Source organism: Fusarium mangiferae (genome assembly GCF_900044065.1).
Source record: "Fusarium mangiferae strain MRC7560 genome assembly, contig: FMAN_scaffold016, whole genome shotgun sequence".
Lineage (NCBI taxonomy): Eukaryota > Fungi > Ascomycota > Sordariomycetes > Hypocreales > Nectriaceae > Fusarium > Fusarium mangiferae.
The window spans coordinates 381,541-396,390 of record NW_024573936.1 but is presented as its reverse complement, the minus strand read 5'-3'; the positions used below and the strand labels follow the sequence as shown (position 1 = coordinate 396,390).

At 52.4% G+C, this 14,850-nt stretch overlaps 6 protein-coding genes across 6 annotated transcripts; 3 read left to right on the top strand and 3 right to left on the bottom strand.

The window, feature by feature from the left end:
- Positions 1-713: 713 nt before the first annotated feature.
- On the top strand, positions 714-1,067 carry FMAN_10741 (uncharacterized protein; the record flags this gene model as incomplete). The annotated part of the gene is made up of 2 exons (XM_041823762.1): positions 714-734; positions 792-1,067. 2 exons carry the CDS (start codon positions 714-716, stop codon positions 1,065-1,067), a joined length of 297 nt encoding a protein of 98 aa, XP_041689310.1.
- Positions 1,068-2,199: 1,132 nt separating this feature from the next.
- FMAN_10742 (uncharacterized protein) lies at positions 2,200-4,244 on the top strand (the record flags this gene model as incomplete). Its single annotated transcript, XM_041823761.1, has 5 exons — positions 2,200-2,247; positions 2,307-2,650; positions 2,698-3,784; positions 3,830-3,997; positions 4,044-4,244. 5 exons carry the CDS (start codon positions 2,200-2,202, stop codon positions 4,242-4,244), a joined length of 1,848 nt encoding a protein of 615 aa, XP_041689309.1.
- Positions 4,245-4,467: 223 nt separating this feature from the next.
- On the top strand, positions 4,468-6,084 carry FMAN_10743 (putative beta-xylosidase; the record flags this gene model as incomplete). The annotated part of the gene is made up of 2 exons (XM_041823760.1): positions 4,468-5,005; positions 5,075-6,084. The coding sequence occupies 2 exons, from the start codon at positions 4,468-4,470 to the stop codon at positions 6,082-6,084; spliced, it is 1,548 nt and encodes a 515-aa protein (XP_041689308.1).
- Positions 6,085-6,330: 246 nt separating this feature from the next.
- Positions 6,331-6,942, bottom strand: FMAN_10744 (uncharacterized protein; the record flags this gene model as incomplete). The annotated part of the gene is made up of 1 exon (XM_041823759.1): positions 6,331-6,942. One exon carries the CDS (start codon positions 6,940-6,942, stop codon positions 6,331-6,333), a length of 612 nt encoding a protein of 203 aa, XP_041689307.1.
- A 709-nt stretch (positions 6,943-7,651) lies between these two features.
- Positions 7,652-11,189, bottom strand: FMAN_10745 (uncharacterized protein; the record flags this gene model as incomplete). The annotated part of the gene is made up of 5 exons (XM_041823758.1): positions 7,652-8,203; positions 8,259-10,330; positions 10,381-10,573; positions 10,632-10,870; positions 10,940-11,189. The coding sequence occupies 5 exons, from the start codon at positions 11,187-11,189 to the stop codon at positions 7,652-7,654; spliced, it is 3,306 nt and encodes a 1,101-aa protein (XP_041689306.1).
- Positions 11,190-12,791: 1,602 nt separating this feature from the next.
- Positions 12,792-14,489, bottom strand: FMAN_10746 (uncharacterized protein; the record flags this gene model as incomplete). The annotated part of the gene is made up of 3 exons (XM_041823757.1): positions 12,792-12,972; positions 13,023-14,299; positions 14,352-14,489. The coding sequence occupies 3 exons, from the start codon at positions 14,487-14,489 to the stop codon at positions 12,792-12,794; spliced, it is 1,596 nt and encodes a 531-aa protein (XP_041689305.1).
- Between the last annotated feature and the right edge of the window lie 361 nt (positions 14,490-14,850).

Genomic DNA, 14,850 nt, shown 5'->3' with positions numbered 1-14,850 from the left:
ATACACTGTAATATTCTCCCCAGGACCCAATACGCTATGAAGGGGAAATCCAAGACCACAGCCCTCCAGCTCCTTCTGAACCTAGTTTATGCGGCATAAAGTACAGCTCCAAAGAAGTATGTCTCAATTTTGAGCATCGATATTAAAGGCGCCTACAATAGAGTGAACCGCGAAAAGCTACTCGAGATTTTGACTGACTTCGGTATACCTGAGTGGTTAGTGGAATTTGTCGCCTCGTTTCTCAGTAACCGTAGCACCGTTGTAAAGCTTCCAGGTCTGACCTCGAAGCGATATTGGATCAACATTGGCATTCCACAGGGCAGTCCTCTGTCCCCGGTTTTGTTTCTATTCTACACTGCGCCCCTGCTCCGCATGGTGTCGGAACAGGCATGGAAGTCTGAGGCTCCAAACTGGCTTAAGTCAGTGCAATTCTACTGTTTTGCATTCGTTGATGACACTTACATCATGGTTGTATCTTCATCCTATCGAACCAACTGCAGGGCTTTAGCGTTTGCTCACGAGGAGATTCTCAAATGGGCGAGGCCAATGGGTGTTACATTCTCGACTGGGAAATACCACATGATGCATTTCAAGCCTTCGTAGAGTCGCGACTCTGACTGCAGACTCACAGTCAACATTGAAGGGTTCGATACGAAAAATGAGCCTGTCGACGAGCTCAAAATTCTTGGGGTCATTGTCGGTCGTCACTTGCGATGGACAGCGCACGTACCGAGGTAAGTTAAAACTCAAGCCTCACCCCGACATGCATCTAACAAATTGTCGTTACATAGATCGAGGCCAAGGTCGAACGTCAGCTAGCCATCTTGACCCGATTCTCCGGTTCTGTTTGGGCCACCCATCTCTTGGACCTGGTTACACTCTACGCAACCAAGATACGCTCAACAATTACCTACGCGTGCCCCGCGTGGTTCATTTATGGTGACTCTGAAAACCTTGACTTGTGCTTGTCTGGACTGGGCGAGCCCCAGTGGGCCAAGGAACATGGAGATGGGAAGCCGAATTGGAGCTTCCCCGAGTACAATCTTGACAGGCTCAAGAACCTGTAGTATAAGTGCCTGCTGAGGATCCCTGGAACTCTCAAAGGCACATGCGCCAGGGTTCTTGAGAAGGGGCTTGTGATCGATGATATTGAAGTGACGCTAACTCGACATGTAATGACACACCGAGCCAAGGTTCTTGATACACCGGAGTATGAGTTCTTGGCGACCGTCCGAAGCGACCTTACACAGAGCGGCACGGTCACCAGAGGCAAACGGCATTCCTTCAAGGTTATGGACAACCAAGCGCAACTCCTTCGACATACTGCTCGCAACGATCTGATACGCAAAGGCGGGGTCTCTGGGGAGCAGTTGTGGGAATCCCCCATGGAACGCTTCGACGCCATTAGCTTGTCTGCACGTCGACGTTCGACTACTGCCAGCTGCAAAGGACGGGATGAGTATCGCCTAGCGCGAGCTCATCGAACACGACACAAACCCGCGGCGCTTATCGAGAACTGGGGGCGCGACAACCGGAAGCGATACGAGGGCCTTTCACGTGCTCAATCCGCCATGTTGATACAATGTCGGACAGAGAAGATTGGGCTCAACGATTACCTATACACGAGAAAGGTAAGCAAATACTACTAACACATATGCACAAGTCGTCCCCTGTTAACGCGTGGCTTCTTTCTAGTGGTTCAGAGAGGTCGGGTCTTTACGACGATCAAATTTAGTGGACAGTGCACTATCTTCGAGGCATTGGCTGCCCCATAGTCGCCTGAACTCAGCGCCCAGAGTCCCCCAACCTCACCGACAAACAGCGAGGAATGATGTCAAGTGGGAGCAGAAGCCCGATTCATCTCTGCCGTCAATTACCTCGTTAAGCACTGTGATGCAAGCCTCAGTTCTAATCCCAATAAACTTTACCGATCATACTTATACGAGTTCTATTGAAGATAACAATAAAAATGGCTTCGTGCAAGTTGCCATTCACAATCGCTGTCCCTCTGGTGTCGAGGCTCTCTATTCAGTGCCTCTCACTGCACCCACCAGAAGCTGACCAATCCAAGGCCCAGCATTGGAAAATTTACCCCATCAGTCTTGACCCTCACTCAGCCAAAATACCAGTAACGTTGACTGACTACTGATTGACTGCCCTGTCAACGTACAGACGTCACCATCACTTGACTCATCAACGATGAAGAAGTCAATAGCATGCGGCGCATGTCGCTCCTCCAAGCGCAAAGTGCTCCTCTCCCCTCCCCCTCCCCATCCCTCTCACAACAACTGACTCACCCCTCTCAGTGCATCCACTCAGGCGGTCCGCCCTGCACGCGCTGTCGCGACCGCGGCGACGAGTGCGTCTTTCCGCCCAAGGGCACCTCCTTCATCTTCCGCCGGAGCCGTCTCGAACGTCACCGGGATGAAGTCGGAGCCGGGGCTGGGAGCCGCGCTGACTCGGAGATCATCCGGGCCGGGAACTTGGCCACCACGGACCCGTTCGGCTTCCTGACGGATGAGGTCAAGAACAGTTATTTGCGGTGCTCGTACAAGTGGTCGTTCCACCATATTCCGAATCTTCTCATTGCTATTCGTGAGAGGATGTTGGATCCCTTGCTGGTCTGGGCGATGCTGGCTATCACTGTGAGGTGCGGCATATGATTCCTTCGCTTATCATCTCACTCACATGGAGCAGGTTCTCACAGGCTGCACCGCCGGGGTATGCGACACAGGTTGAAGCAAGCAATACATTCGCTGCTCATGCGCGATCGCTAGTTCTGTCACTTGTGGACCAACCTACAGTCCATCGCGCTCAGGTTCTTCTCATGCTGACCGGACATTCGTGGGGCGCCGGTGAGGGCAGAAGAGCATGGGTTTATCTCGGCATGGCGGTGCGCATGGCACAAGTCCTCGGTTTATTTGAAGAACCGCCACCAGCGACAACTCGAGAGGACTTTATCGACGCTGAAGAGAGGCGTCGCACTGCCTGGACATGCTTCCTCATGGACAGCCTCCTCAGTGGAGGAAAGGGTCGCGACAGGATGCTGTCGGGTGATAAGATGCGGATCCAACTCCCATGTGAGTCGGATAGCTTCAACTTTGGCCAAATCGTCCTGTGTGAAAGACTGGATGGCTCAATGCCGGATGGGGCCATGGGCACTGTCCACGGCAGTCTAGGCATCGTGGCCAACAGCATGCGTGTTGCTGATGTCTGGGGCGCCGTCGCCAAATGGGCTTGTACACGGCACGACAACACTGTACCACCATGGCAGCCTCAGTCCGAGTTCCAGATGCTGCTCTCCCGACTTGAACTCTGGAAGAATTCGCTGCCCGAACGACTACGATACGAACTCTTCCTCCTACGAGCGCACAGCGTGTCTAACCAAGGCCAGGCATACTGCTACATGCACTGCATCTACTTCATGAGCGTCATTTTTCTCTATCGGTCTTATCTCCCCGAAGTTGAGATGCAGAAGGCCAGAGTTGGTGATAAGGATTGGGATCAGTGGTCAACATGGTCAAGCAAAGAGCTCGAGAAGGTCGCTGAGCAGGTGTGCGACATGCTGCAAGAGATCCGCGCATTTGGCCTGTACTTCCTACGCGGTCTCGTTCCATGGATCGGCTTCACTATTTACACAGCAGTGGGAACGATGCTGTACTTTTACCACTTCCCTAATCCCGGTGACACGGCGCATCAAGTTGAGAAGCGAAGGGAGCATATCGTCGAGGGTCTCTTGTTCCTCAAAGACATGCGACAAGCTTGGCCGATGGCTGACACCTGGGTAAGTTGCCCGGCCCATGTCAGTAACTGTACTGACGGATCACAGCGCGAGAAGATCAAGGCGATGCAGATATTCTACAGCAACATCAAGACCGACGGCGATCTCGCAGTAACGCCCAGCGAGAGACGAGAAATGCGCAACGCAATCATCGACTATGGCGCTCTCCAGCCCGATCCCGTCCGTCAACCCGACACAGAGAGCACCGACGAACAAGTACTTCACCCCATCGCTCTCATATCAATTCGCTAACAATTCCCAGAGCGCTACAGACGGCGAAAACGACCAGACCTCGTCAAACGTCGACTTTTCCTTCATCGCGCCCGCAGACATTGACCTGTTCGACACGGACTTTGCATTCGGCAGCAACATGTACGCGACGTTCGCTGACGCGACGCAGGGCTTCTGGGAGAGTTTCCCTGGAAGTATGGACATCACGGGCGACATGGTCATGGAGAACTGAGTGGTTTTCTTACCGCTGCCAAGCCGGGAAATGTTGTACGGCGATCGGCACTGAGGCCCCATCGTAACCTCATGATAGTGAATGGTGGGTGAGCTGAGTTCCCCGCGGTTGCATTCAGGCTAAATGCAATGACAGCCATCACGACAGACCAGCAATTATAAAAAGTCACCACTCATTCACGACAGTACCTACTTCTCGCCTCAATCTCATCGCATCAGTCAAAATGCCACAGGTCACAAACCCTATTCTTCCGGGCTTCAATCCCGACCCGTCAATCTGCCGCGTCGGCGATGACTATTACATCGCTACATCCACCTTTGAGTGGTTCCCCGGTGTTCAGATCCATCACTCCAAAGATCTCGCCAACTGGACTCTCATCGTGCGTCCAGTGAACCGCAAGAGTCAGCTCGACATGCGTGGTGAGCCTGATAGCTGCGGTGTCTGGGCGCCGTGCCTGACGCACGATGGAGACAAGTTCTGGCTCGTGTACACGGACGTCAAGCGCAAGGACGGTTCCTTCAAGGATGCGCATAATTACATCATCACTGCGCCTGCCATCGAGGGGCCGTGGAGTGACCCTGTGTACGCTAATTCCTCTGGCTTTGATCCATCGCTGTTTCATGATGATGACGGCCGCAAGTGGTTCAACAACATGACATGGGATCACCGCGCTCGACCTCATCTATTCTCTGGTATCTTTCTTCAAGAGTTTGACCCCAAGCAGGGTAAACTCGTGGGACCGAAAAAGAACATCTTCAAAGGTACAGACCTGGCTTATGTTGAGGGATCACATTTGTATAAGCGCAATGGGTGGTATTACCTCTCTACAGCAGAGGGTGGCACAGGCTATACCCACGCCATGACCCTAGCACGATCACGCAGTATCTGGGGTCCCTATGAAGTCCATCCTCAGAAGCACGTCGTCACTTCAAAAGATGCACCCAACGCAGCGCTCCAAAGAGCTGGACACGCCGATATCGTAGATACACCCGATGGCAAGACCTACATCGTGCATCTAACCGGCCGCCCTGTTACTCAAAAGCGACGTTCAGTCTTGGGTCGAGAGACAGCTATCCAAGAAGCTTACTGGGGCGATGACGACTGGCTGTACATCAAGAACGGCCCCGTCCCAAGTCTTCACGTTGATCTCCCCGCTGCGCGCGACGACACAGAATACTGGAAAGAAAAGCGGTATACCTTTACCGACAAACTCCACATCGACTTCCAATGGCTACGAACACCTGAACCCGAGCGCATCTTCACCATCAAGAATAACCAGCTCAGCCTCGTCGGTCGAGAGTCCGTCGGTTCATGGTTCGAACAAGCCCTCGTCGCACGTCGCCAAACACACTTCTCCTACGACGCCGAAACAGTGATAACCTACTCCCCCGACGACGAGCGCCAATTCGCCGGTCTAACAGCCTACTACTGCCGCTTCAACTTCTTCTACCTAACCGTGACCGCCACCGCCGCCGGCCAGCGCGAGCTCCAGATCATCTCTTCAGAAGAGTCATTCCCGATAGGCCGTCTAGAGCGTCCCTTTGCCGAGCCTGTTGAAATCCCCAACGAGGGCAAGGTTCGACTTGCGGTTAGTGTTCGCGCGGGAAGCACGCTTCAGTTTTACTATGCTCTTGAGGGGCAGGAGCTGAAGGAGATTGGGCCTGTTTATGATGCTTCGATCTTGTCAGATGAGTGTGGAGGACATCCTAAGGATGGAAGCTTCACGGGTGCGTTTGTGGGGATGGCGTGTTCGGATGTTAATGGGCTTGCGAAGGAGGCGCAGTTTGATTATTTTGTTTATAGGCCTGTGCATGACAAGTTGGACCGGTATGAGATATAGAGAAAACGAACAGTCAATTCGAAAACAAGGGCATCAGCTTATCCATAACCCTCAATGAACCTGACTTGGAGACACCAACTCTTGCAGAATGAACGTTTGTCTTTTTTTGTTCTATTTCTCCCCTTTGCTTTCAACCTTGCGAGACGCCATCCAGCCTTTCTAATGAGTTGAATAGTAAGACTTCCATAGCAGGTCATCATACCACAAACCCCAGTTACAGAATGAAAAACAGACCGCATGAACCAACTACAAACCAAACGCCGTCTTGGCACGCTGAAAGTACTCCAACCGCGGCTGGAGATCCGTTCCAACACACTCCTCAATGTACTTCTGGAAGCCCGTATCAACATCCGTCTTGAATGCCTGTCGAACATCATCCTTGCACTGAGTCCTCAAGAACCAAGGACCACTTCCAAAGTTGTACTTATCAACCGTGACATCATCCAACAAATCCCCCAGCTCCTGATCCGAGAGTCCCTCCACACTCTCAATGCCCTGCCATCCCTTGGCCAGCTCGGGAATACTCTTGGCGTAGAGCAGGTTGTAGTTGGGCATCTGCATATTCGCAGTGCCTTGACCTGGACGTCCAGGGTAGTGGTTCCGCTTGTACTCGAAGTCTCCAGACTCAAAGGCCATGAGAGCCAGAACAGCGGCGATTTCAGCGGGGGAGTAGATTCCCTGGCTCTGGAAGCTGGAGATGATGTAGGGGGCTGCTTGTGTAGCTGTGCGGCATTCTTTGTTGCCGGTGGGACAGACTTTTGATTTGGGGGCGATGGCTTCGATGATGGGGACTGCAGACAGTGAAGCTGCTGAAAGAGAGGCCAAAGAGGCGATGAGAGAGACAGTAGTGAACTTCATAGTGATGAATGTTGCAGCGTCAAGACTTGATTGATGTTGAGTCGAGGGAATGATCTAAAAGAACGAGTGTTTAAGTAAAAATCCACCAGGGACTTGTTAACCGCCAAAAGAACGAGAGTGAAACACAAGGTATCACGAACAGAAAAAAGAGAAAAGGAGTGAATGGCCTCACAATCAATGGGAGTGAATAAGGATGCCAAGAACAGACACAGATTCAGGGAACAAGTCGCCTCTAAATACATTTTCCCAGGCACAATTCGTGTAGAAACGATCCTTAGCCATGTTACCCAATGGCATTCCACGTCGAGGCGCAGGCAAACAAATGGTGAAACAGATGAGATGTGAAACGAACTGCTTGCGGCCAATTAATGCGGATCTGCAGGGGTTGGAGTCGGAAGCTCGGCATTGTTTTAGGGGGGGATGAGTGGAAGGGGCTGTGATTGGCGCCGGTGCTACGTTTCAGTGACATAAAGGAATAGTCAGTGGTGAGTTGTGAAGAACTGTGAGGCTGGTTGGTGACTTTTGTCAGCGTGGGTGGAGACGTTCGTGTAAGTTGGACCTGTCTCACTTACACCAAGGAACAGAGCGATGCTTGAACAGAAGGGTAGAAGATCAGTGCGACAGCCACTTTAGAGCATGAACAAAGAGAATTGATTACAATCTACTCATTACCTACATCCACCATTACATCACTTCTCCTCCCAGTTACCTACTCATCCCAGGTAATCTTCATGCTAGTAGGGAACGGCCAAATACTTCCCCAATCCTCCGTCATATAAACAAAGAAACCACCCGGTCTCGGAACCTTCTTCAACTCGCCCTGCGCACCAGGCACTCTCCTAACACCCTTCTTCCTAAACACGGCCCTAAACAGCTCCGTGAGCGCAACCTGGCTGATATCCCTCCCCAGACAGGCGTGCGGGCCGACGCCGTAGTGGATGTACTTGTCCAGCGGACGCTTCGGGTCCACGACGCCGGGGTTGGGGAAGATCTTGGGGTCCTGGGCTGCTTGGACGAAGGAGACGAAGACGCGGTCGCCGGCGTTGACGGGGATGCTGCGGCCGTCGTCTTCGTGGATCGTGTCGGGGCCTGTGGCTTCGCGGTAGAGACCGAATGTTCCGGCCATGCGGATGCCTTCCATTGCGTAGCCGAGGAGGAGAGCGTCTGTCTCGTCGCCTGTTTCGAGGGCGGCGATGCGGGCTAGTTCGGGGCGGTACTTGTCACCTGCTGGTGAGAGATACCAATCCAGTGTTTGCGCAAACTACACTCGTTAGCACTCACTTGCTCAATTGAAGAGGAGGGGAGTTTTGACTTACCACTTGAGCCTGGTTGGGCACCATAGCACCCGCCGTAGGCAGGATCTGACTCCAGACAATATCCTCTGTGCTCAAACCTGCCTTCTTCAATCCCTTGGCCATGTTCTCACCATACCTCGCCAGCGGATCATCATTCTTATCAGGCTTGCTAGTAAACAACCCCTTGACACCAATGCTGTTCGCCAACTTGACATTCATCTCAATGATACCGCCGAGTTTTTGTGCAACCTCTCGCGCACCCTGTCTAAGAGGGAAACTTTTGGCTGGATCAATGTCAAAGAAGATACACACAAAGATCACAGCAAGAATCATGTACAGCTCCTGCTCCGAGAATACACCCTTGGGATTCTCGCTCGTCTTAAGGGGCAGGTTAAACATCCTCGCGACGAAATGCGTGTGCGCAACGTTACCCACGTCTCGTACGACATCAACCTGCGTCTTCCCCGCAAGCTTATACGACTTCTCAGCGAGTAACTTCTCAGCGGTCGTCGCATAAAACGACTTCACCGCATTGCGCCACGTGTCGTTGTATAAGAGCTTACCCATGCACTTGCGCTGCTGGGCGTGTAGCGCCGTGTCACCCGACAGCATGAAGCGGCCGCCTGCTTCGCCCATGAGGTGCTTGAGGCCTTCTTCCCAGCAGACACGGTACTTCTTCTGGTCTTCGAGGATGTACTTTGCCGCGTTGTACCCGACGATGTTGATGCGCGTGGCTGTGGGTTCGGGACGGGAGAAGTCGAAGCGGTCTGCGCGCTTGATGTTTGTGAGGATCTTTTTGTTCTCGGAGGGGATGACCATTGGGTAGTGGGCGTAGACGGAGTTGCCCTTGAAGTGCTGGGGGAATGCACGCAGGAAGAGCTTGTAGAAGACGCAGCCGTGGTTGACATTGAGATCGTAGTCGACTTCCTTGTAGCCCCAGTTCGTCAGATGGCGGGGGTTGTAATCGGTGGTGTAGTACCTATCACCTCTGACCAGCGCAACGGCATCGGAGAGGACGACGCGAGAGATGGTGTACGTTGGGGCGATGCCAACACCTGGAACCATGGGAGTCTTTGCCTCCTCGGCGACGATGCCGGGATACAACTCGACGTAATCAGGGTGTTGATACAGGTTGCGCAGAGCATCAGCGACAGAGGGATCAGAGTTGATGTCCTCAAATGTCTCATACGCCTTTAAGCCGAAATGCTTCCTGAACTCGTTCAACCCAGCCAAGTTCCACTTCCTACCACGCATGATACCCAACATCTCAATGGGCTTCATGATGCGAGGGACATTGCGTCCACCAAATGCACCGCCAGGCTGTTCAATAGCCGTAGCCAGTGCCTCAACGAGCTCATCATCGTTGAACTTGCCATCAGGACCTCTCTTGAAGCCACCAAAGGTTCTCTCACTCGGCTCATCAGCGACACTGGCCTCGAACGCTTTGAGCGCCTTCATCATGGTCTGGAGATTCATAGGCCCGTAGTTCTCGCCAAGAAGCTGAGTGTAGAAATCCTGAACCCACTTGTCGTCCATCTCTGAGAGACATGAGTGCCAGCGATAGCAAAGGTTGAACTCAGCAGAGACGACGTTTCCAGTGCCGCTCTCGGACAGATCCTTCGTACCAACACTGACACCCATTTCCTGTCTCGGATCAAGAGTCCACGTCGTGTCAACCCTGTTCAGATTGATGATGTTTCTCACGTAGTCAATGAGCGTGATGTTGATATACAGCCCGCTCGTGACAAGTCTCGCTGTTTCAAAGAGCTCTGTGTCGCGCTTCTTCCAAGCAGCTTCTGCAGCTTCAGGCGAGAGATGCTCAGCTGGTTTGGAGAAGCGGCCGCCCTCGTTGATGTCTGCAAGGTTTGTGGCGACATGGTTGTGAAAGCGGTTGAACATGATGAGAAGGATGGGGACACCGGGTGGATTACCGATGAGACGCTTATCAGCGAAACAATCAGGCTTCAATTGACCGTCTTTGAAGGTTCTGATTGAGTCACGGTCTTTTTCGGTTGAGCCGTAGAGAGGGGCGAGGTCGAGATAGGAGGAGGAGTCGTTCTGGTTAGGGTCTTGGAGGTTTGTCCAGAAGAGGTCTACGCATGTTAGTCAACTGACGAGACACGAGGTGAATGGGGGAGCTTACCGTGAATGATGATAGTGGCCCAGTACCAAAGAATACTCGACACGTTATTCGGGTTCTTTCTGAAAGCATCTCTCGCAAAGACACTCTCGAAGATAGCCTCGGGATCAGGCTGCGCACCGAGACTCATGCCCTTTGGGCGGACAGTTCTAGAGTAGGGAGTTCTCGCGGCGCCCAATTGAGGAAGATACGGGTTCTACACCGTCAGTCCCAAACCTCAACCCAGTCAGTGGATAAAGAGAGCGTAGACTTACATTGTTGGATCCATCAGGTTGTCGGAACCGAAACTTGTCTCCCATGTACAGCATAGGCGGGTGATCAATCGAGTTCCAAAGCTGCGAGATGAAACTATTCGTCAAAGACTCCTGAACCTTGGAGTGATCGCTCAGATTAGCAACGAGCTGAATCGTGCGCTCCATGATCATGGTCTTGTCATCCTGCTGAGTTTCACCCTTGACTTTGGCCTTGACGATCTCGAGCAGTGTCTTGAGGTCTACTTTGGTCAGCTTCACTCACCAAACACTCTACCCGTCTCACACGTAGGGAGAGCTTGTGAACATACCTCTTCCACGAAGACGACGAATGTCCTCCTTCAAACCCGGTCTTTTCTCCACGACGCGATACGACCCATCGCCCATCTCTTTCGGGAGCGGTCGTTTACTCGCGACACGGAGTTGCTTGAAGCTCTTGACGATACCATCTTTCTTATCGCCATTGGGAAGAGGCTTAGCTTCGTGTTTGGTAGACGTCGAAGCAGGAGAGGCGTTCTTCTCGTAGCCGTTTGTAGCTACCCCGTTCTTCTGTTCCGCCATGATTGCTATAGCTCAAGCTTCAAAACAAGAAGCACTAGATTCGAAGCTTCAAAACAAAACACCAGATAGTGAGGAGCAGTAAGAAACTTGGGAGCGGGGAAAGAGAGGAGCTGGGAGGGTGGACGTACGCCTCTTTATCTTGTCTCTTCTCTCGAGCACATGCAAGCTGCACAGTACAGAGCTCCCACGACACGGCATTCCAAACCTCCGCTCACCCCAGAAGCCAATAAACACAGAGATTGACAAACCAGATGTCGTGGAACAAGACCTACGCGGAGCCGGACACCCCCTTAGCTCCAGAAGAAGGTCTATCACCCTTGGAGATCCATGGATCTACAGCGCCACTGGCAGCGAGACGATTTGTAAGTGAGGGCACAGTAGATCTCTCCGCCATGTCTGAGATCTTTGTCTTGCTTCCGAGACACAATGTCAGTGCACATGCACCCACGTTAACCGAATCAATACTGCAATCTCTCCTCATAAGAGAACTGACGCTCGCATGATGTCGTGGCTTCAGCCCCCTCCAATTCACACCACTACTTTCTTCCCAAGCTCACTCTCAAGCTTACAGCTACCAAAAGGCCGACCAAATAAATTAGGTACAAAGCCCAATCGATAGCGGACCGACCCGGGCTAAGCTGAGCCCGTCCCAATACGGCAGAACTAACAGGGCTGATCGACCACGGCACTCACAAAATCTGGCCCTAAGCTTTTTTAGCGTGGTCCCCTTCAACTGAGACACTTGATAATCAGCACGGTGTGAGTGGTCGCTTATGCAGAGCTGAAAGTCCTCTTTGGGAAAAGAGTGCGGTCTGTGCAGGTGGTGGGAGAGACAAAATGACGTGGTTTATTCTGTTTGGAGGGCTGAGATTGATTATTGATACATATTGTCTTGATACTGTTCCCTTACTTGACTCTACTATAGACACCGGCTACAGGATGTCAAATTAACCCTGACAAAGGGCATCCTGAGATTACCGTAGATTGCACTAGTCTTTGTGTCCCTTTGCCTCCTGTAGACTGGATCAGCCTTGAGACAAGTTTCAATGTTGACGAAGCCCTTTGAGACAACGCAATTGCATCAGCTCATTTGCAAGACAATACCCTCTCCCCTCTCTCTCCCAGTCCTCGCCGATCCCTCAACCACTCACCCGGTCCCTCACCCAAGCTCCCATTTTCAGCTCGCCGATCCCTACCCCTAACGTCAATCCCGCACCCTTTTCGACCTCCTCATTATCGGATCGTCCCCAGCCCAAGAGAAACGTCCCCACTCCTCCCAAGATCCAATCTTAATCCCTAGATCTGTTTCTCCACAGCGGGATAAAGATCGACCCAATGTCCACTTTGGGCAGGGTGCAGATCTGCATCGCACAAGTTATAACACTGTGACGCTTGCACTGTGCGGTAGGGAGACACTTTATTGATCCTTTCGCTGTGGTGGAGGTGCGGAAAATACCCCAGGCCTCAAATGCAGCTCTCGCCAAAATCAGACACTGGAGGTTGTGCAATAACGGCTTGTGACACTGTTTGTACGCCTTCACATAACTCCATTGCTATGTAAGTACCTTATGCTATGCACGCTCTATTGTACCTACGCATGTTCTATTTCGTCCTTAGGTCGTGTACATAAAAGTCCAGCTTATCGCTCTCATATACATGACCCTTCGGCTGTCCCGCGCCCCGGTAAATATTGTCAATCGAGTGCTGATGAAACGTATCCTGATGGTTACAATTGAGAATATGGTCCAGCCCCGGCGGGTGCGTCAATCGAAAGATGCCATACCTAAAAAAGTGTCAGTGTCTTCTTCAACTCAATTTGATCGCGTGACTTACGATGGCTGGAACTTGGGCGCGCATACAATCGCAACGCTCTCAGGCATCATAACCTGATACCCAGCATGCGTGTGCAAATCCCTCGAGCTCATAAAACACGTCTGTGTCGGATGCGTGTGAATCCACCCCAGCAGCAACAAATCCTCCTTCATGCAGTAGTCAAACATGACCTCCTCGTTCTCCGTCTCACACGTATCCGACGTGCACTTCTGGTCCGGGATCAAGAGACACCGCACGAACAGCGCGTTGTTGATCGGTGTTCCGCACAGCATTCCGCACATTTCTAGCCCGCGACGGGTGTTGTCCGCTGCAATGTCGAGGAATTTCTGGCGCAGGTTCTTTGGGAGGAAGAGCGAGCGTATTGGGTCGCCGTTCTCGAGGTATGCGCCTGGTTTAAAGGTGAGACGCTCTTTTTGGGGGAGTGCTGGCGGGGTGTCGAGGGCTTCTTTGCGGGGGACTTCGGGACGGGCGGGTTGGGGGGATGGTGAGGGGATGAGAGGTGCGTAGCCTGGTAGAGGGACTTTTTGAGGAAGAGCTGGTGGGAGACCTTGTAATGATGGTGTGTGAAGAGGTTCTTTTGGCGGTGGAGCGACCGGTTCTTTCGGTGGTCGACTCGGCTGTATTGAAGGTATTGGAGTCTGGCCCTCGTAGTCAACGGCTCTTGGTCTCGAGATCGATGGGTAACTGTACGTATGCGACGTCGGTCGGTAGTCATCATCAGTCCGTCTCTCCTGCGCCGAGTCAAGAGCATGCCTCGTCGCCTCCATCTGCCGCCTCAGATCCTCATCATCGCCCATCCTCGCCCCGTCCCACTGATCCCACCTCCCGCCTCTTCTTCTCGACATGATATCCTCATCCGTAATCCCCGCCTGTCTCGTAGCCCTCCTCGCAGTATCCCTCCTCATCAATTCCTTCTGCGCAAGATCAACAGCCAGGTCCTGGTTGTCAAACGCATCCAGGATCTTCGCATTGCCCGTGAGACTCGGATCGCGCGCTGCAAACTGTTCGTATTGTGACGACGGTTCGGGCCCGGCATTCGTTTTTGACGACAGCGCCATTCGCTCCCATTCTTTGACGGCATTTTCGATCTCGGGCTTCAACTGTTCTAGGTCTTGGATGACACGTGGTATGCGTCGCGATAGCGTTTTGTACACCTTTTTATTCTCGGGGTCTTTGAACTGTGGATGTGTCGGGATGTACTGGAGGACCAGTACGGAGTGTCGATACAGCATCATGTAAGCTCTTCCGAAATCGCCATCCGAGACTGCAAACGACGCCTACACCGTTAGCTGCGCACAAACAAAGATGCAGATGGCATATGTAACAAACCTCTTGGTACAGCGTCTCAGCTGCACGTGTCCAGTGCTTAACCGGAATGTTTGTGTTAAACTTGAAGTTCTCCGCCTGAGCCACCAGCTCCTTGACGGTCTGCGGCGTGGTCGGCCTCATGGCAATCCTCGAGTCCATGGCGGAATACAAAAGACGAGTATGGACTTTATTGAGCTGGAAATGACTGTGTTAGAGTCGTCGAGGGTTATATCCAGTTCATGGTCGGGCGCCGCGTGGCTTGTTACTCAAAACAGTCCAACGTTTTAGAGCTGCCTGCCTGGTGATGGAATCATTGAGAAAGACGGGTCCTGTGACGACGCGCCCGTTGTTCGGTACCTTGATTGATTGCCCCTCTAGCCCCTCCATGCCCAATGGCGGGGAATTCATTTACCCGATGTTGATTCCAAAACATAGGAATATGCAAGTAAGCCGAAATTCTGAAACATCAGCCTCATATCTGTGGCGCTGCAGCCACTTCTCGAATCATGGAGTAGATGGC